Source organism: Salvelinus alpinus, chromosome 1 (genome assembly GCF_045679555.1).
Source record: "Salvelinus alpinus chromosome 1, SLU_Salpinus.1, whole genome shotgun sequence".
NCBI classification, from domain to species: Eukaryota; Metazoa; Chordata; class Actinopteri; order Salmoniformes; family Salmonidae; genus Salvelinus; species Salvelinus alpinus.
Window position 1 is genome coordinate 106,554,287 of NC_092086.1, and position 4,724 is coordinate 106,559,010.

General features: G+C 42.4%; 1 protein-coding gene across 6 annotated transcripts; it reads right to left on the bottom strand.

Annotated features, from left to right (window-relative positions):
• Positions 1-418: 418 nt before the first annotated feature.
• Positions 419-4,356, bottom strand: LOC139537798 (putative nuclease HARBI1). 6 transcript variants are annotated; one of them, XM_071339635.1, is made up of 10 exons: positions 3,638-4,356; positions 3,374-3,550; positions 3,222-3,283; positions 3,053-3,139; positions 2,924-2,965; positions 2,682-2,855; positions 2,567-2,602; positions 1,779-2,468; positions 1,571-1,682; positions 421-1,476 (listed from the first exon to the last, which is right to left on the bottom strand). In XM_071339635.1, exons 1-7 carry the CDS (start codon positions 3,699-3,701, stop codon positions 2,567-2,569), a joined length of 642 nt encoding a protein of 213 aa, XP_071195736.1. In that variant the 5' UTR covers positions 3,702-4,356; the 3' UTR covers positions 421-1,476; positions 1,571-1,682; positions 1,779-2,468. The 6 variants fall into 6 exon arrangements, with proteins under 6 accessions (XP_071195710.1, XP_071195702.1, XP_071195695.1 ...); XM_071339609.1 differs by having other exon boundaries at positions 419-1,476; positions 1,779-1,894; positions 1,964-2,855; XM_071339628.1 differs by having other exon boundaries at positions 420-1,476; positions 2,567-2,855.
• Between the last annotated feature and the right edge of the window lie 368 nt (positions 4,357-4,724).

The following is a 4,724-nucleotide window of genomic DNA, read 5'->3' on the forward strand; positions in this document are numbered from 1 at the left end:
TAAGGGATTAAGCCAGGATATCTTGGTGATCCTGGCTCAATTGATCCGTAATCCGGTTGCACTAAAGATGGATAGGGGGCAGGAGGATATGTTATGGTATAAATTACCATGGAGATTTATTCTGTGGAGCTAGCCTGCTCCAGACCAGGCTAAATTCCAGGATCTATTTAATCTCATCCCTAATGTCAGTCAGCAGTCACCACAAATGGAAACCAATAGTTATTTCACTGCTCACTATACATTGTTATCACATATAACTAGACCCACTGTTATTATTTAAACGTTTGTGATCATTAATTTCAATGATTTTGGATAAAAAATGATTTTTAGATGATGTTGCTATCATTAGATAATTTACAGTTTCCCATAGACTATAAGGCTATATATAAAATGATAGAATATTAGGGCCACAGAGGGGAAAAAAACACAAGTCATAATATTGTAACCAGTTGTTTTAAAGGAGGACAGTTGTTAAAATGACAGATGTGGGGCATTTCGTGAAATTGTACTTCAGTATGGTTTCATAAACAAAGACATGCTGATGTGCCAGAATATTAAGTATCACATTGTCATAAGTATCAAAACTGTAAAAACAATATGTAGCTTTTCTGCAGAAAGAACCAGCCTCATAAATTTATGACTTTATCCTTTTTCTTCAGTGTGGCCCAAGTACTCTGTCATATAAACAAATACACATTCCATATGAATATAAAAACACAATGTGTAACATTATGTTCCTTTATTGAATAAGGACAAAACAAAGCAGGTAAACCATCAGCTCCTTTCGAAACTGAAGTCACAGTGACTCTACAAGATGGAAAGCACAGAATCCAAGCATATTATACAAAATGATACATACACATTCAAAGGTCTGTATATAACACACCCTGCATGTCTGCACACTAAAATAAATGCAGGACAAATCCATACACATCAACTGAACAGACAAATGAATGGATGCAGTAGCCTCCCTGCAGCCTTGTATTACACACAGTATACCGCACAAACATCATAAGAGGCCAAATTCGTCAAAAAACGAACCCAAAAAAACCCAAATTCCTCTGCCACCGCAGGACATATTTAACCAAAATTGAAAGCACACATACTAACTAAAATAATTCAACACATATTGGTCCCTCAGCAGCCGACCACTGTCGTCATCAGGGAAGATTGCCGGATTGTCCCAGTCCATGGCTGGTGGCACTCTGGGGGCCCTCTCCTTCCTCAGGCAGGCCACATTGTGGAGGACAGCACAAGCCACAGTAATATCACATGCCCTAACAGGGCTGACCCTTAATTTGTGAAGGCAGTGAAAGCGTGCCTTCAGGAGGCCAAAGGTCATTTCAACTCTGGCCCTGGTCCTGGCATGGGCATGGTTGTAGGCCTGCTGTGCTTCCTGGGGGTCTGTGAAAGGTGTCAGGAGAAAAGGCTGGCAGCCATACCCCCTGTCTCCCAGCAACACACCAGAGAATTCACCTGTCAACACAAAATCTCATCATTACTACCTCATAAACACAGTGATATTCTTGACACAGCCATGATGGTTATAAATAGGGGTTGTGTGGCTTACCTTGTGATAGGCACTGATAGATTTCAGAGGCCCGAAAGATTCTGGAGTCATGGACTGAGCCAGGCCATTTTGCCACAACATTGCTGATCACACAGTCAGCATTGCAGACCATCTGAAATCATAAGATGAGGAATATTACACCAATCAATGCACATCACTGGCAATGCAGAGTGTTCGTCAATGGACAATATCAAAAAGTTATGTTCACCTGAACATTAATGCTGTGAAAGGATTTCCTATTCACAAAATCGGCCTCATGGGCACCTGAGGGGGCTTTTATCCTTATGTGTGTGCAGTCCACTGCACCAATGACATTGGGGAAACCTGTCACACAAAGTAATGAGTATCCTACTATGTGTTAACAGTTGTCCTGTAATTTGTAGATCCTCTTACCTGCAATCCTATAGAACTCCTCTTTGATGTCACAGAGTCTTCTGTGGCCAGGGAAGGAGATGAAGACATCTGCTAATGCTTTGATAGCCAGACACACACTCCTTATTGTGCGGCAAATTGTGGCCTTGTTCAGCTGTTCTGCATCCCCCACTGAGTACAGGAAGGCTCCACTAGCAAAAAAGCGCAAGGCCACACAAACCATTTGCTCCACACTCAGTGCATGGCTCCGTGCAGTGCGGTGCTTAATCCTGGGACCCAGTAGTCTGCATAGATACCTGATGCCATCTGCAGAAAACCTGTATCTTTCATATAGATGGTCATCAGGGAAGGCCAGTGGGTCCAACCGGTCCCTGAAGACCCTTTCTCACGAATGGGCATGCCATTGTCAGAGCAGAAAGGAACACACAATTTTGGGCCTTCATATAGGCTAGTGGCCACACCTGGTGCTGGGGGGGTGGGCAAAAGAGGGCGATGCCTTATAACGATGACTTGGTTGTACTGATTGCTGGGAAAATAAAAAAAACCTTAGAAAGATGCCACCGTCCTGTGTGCTCACAATAAGAGCTCATATGTCATGGCTCACTTGACTTTACGAGAATATACCTAATTTTTATTTTGAGCTGTGTCATCTTCTTGGAGCTGGGGGAGGAAAGAAAAATAATGATTAATACATTTGTGTTACAGTTAGCATACAGTGTACATTGAAGGCATATCTCACCTCCCTCTCAAGTTTTTTTATTTCAAGGTCCAGTTTCCTAATTGTCCTCTTTTTTATTTCGGACTCCAGTGCAAGATTTTCCATCTTTTTCTTCTTGTACTGAATGTCTATGTCTGCCAGTTCTATTTGGCGCCGGAGGTGGTTGCCATACAACTTTCTGATAGCTTGTGAGCTCTGTGAACACAATACAATTAGCGCAGCTGGAATTTGGCAGGATGTGGTGTCCTTTTATTAATACGCACTATGTTGCCAGGCTGGTTTTCCCACTGTATAGCATCTGGGTCCTGTAAAATAAATTAGATTTTTTGATTTTGATGAGGACTCCTCACCATTGTAGAGTAAATAGTACTTTCACAGTCTTAACATGATACCTCATGCCTTCTGGAATCCAGAGAGATGGTCTCCTCCTCATCATCGTCTCCATCATGTGCTGTTGCTGCTGCACTGGGGCCTTCACCCTATCACATTTAATCGGATTCATATTGAAGCTAGTAGACAAGACATGCCAGGCCTACAGTATGCCTTTGATGGAGTACTCACTGGATCAGCATCGTCTGGTGCTTGTGCTGGTGGCTCTAACAGGAACACAGTGCTGCCAGACACTGCAAGGCAATAGGTAAACCAAAGTCAGACAGTCCAAATTGATTCAATATGAATGTGGTTGTATCCCATGTAGAGATGGAAGGACATACCTTGAATGAAGCGGGTGGCATCTTGGGAGGAACCTATGCTCGTCTCTTTCCCCCCAGGGATCCCCTCTAAGACGGGCCTGCCTTTATTTAGCTCCAAGGCCATGTCCTCTGCTGGGGTAAGGTCAGCCTTTGGTGACCCACCACCCGTGCCTTGTCTGTGGGTATTCTTTTTCACTGCTAAAACAGTACAGACAATGTGTGAGCAGGCACCTTCTGGGTACAATATATGCTTGTGCTTTGTTAAATATTAGTCAGGGACCATACCATTCTGCAGAATGTTCTTGTATTTGATTTTGACCTGCTGCCATGTCCGTTTTGGCCCGTTCATGTTTAATCTACACACACACACACACACACACACACATTTAATGGAGTCACACTGCAAAAAATTACTTGGTATTTTTGTCTTGTTTTCAGTAAAAATATCAAAAAATTTATCATAGCTTTATACAGTGTGATGGAGTTACTTTACACAATTTCACTCATATCTGCAGTGCATTTCAATTAAAAATTTAACCGTTTCATAATTACAGTACAACTGCATTTTTGGAGATGTGAATTAAATATTTGAATTGTAATTGTGATGTTTCAGCGGAGCGGTGAGTGTGTAATTGTGCACTACTTACGCATTCAGGCGGTCTGCAATACTTTGCCACGCTTTTTCTCTTTGCTTTATCACTGTGGCGGTGTTGCCTTTCTTCTTAATTATATCTTTTACCTCCTCGTATGCCTCCATGAGGATTTGTGCTTCCGACGGGGAAAAGTACGCGGCTCTAGTTGCCATGGTAAATCAGTTAATCTGTGATCTGTGGCGGGGTCTATTTGAGTGAGCCGTGAGCGCGCACCTATCCAGGATTGGTTTCACCTGGCTTAATGAATCCGTGTCTGCTCATCCTGGCTTGGTCTTTGTGCAACCAATTAAGCCTGGACGCACATGTTTTGGCTTCATTGAGCTCAGCTGAGTCATTTATCCCGGATGTCTTAATTCTACTTTTGTGCAACAGGCCCCAGGAGAGTGGACTGTACCATAACAATAATATTATGGTGAATTGGGAGGGAGAGACAACATTAACACTAATGCAATGTGTGTAAGTAAGGGTCACACAGTAAGTGTTTGTTGGAATGTCATTGTGACTTTTCATATCGGCTGTTAAGTGTCACATTCATGAAGGCGATAATAATTACCCCAAAATATGATTTTCATCATCTCACATGCTTAGCAAGAGCATGGTGTTCTCCATAGCATTCATGTCTTTAATGGTATGTAGCGCATAAGAATTCTAGGGACTGGAACAAATCCTCAAAGAAAACAACAAATGTTTTTTACACCTTGGAATATCTCCAGCACTGT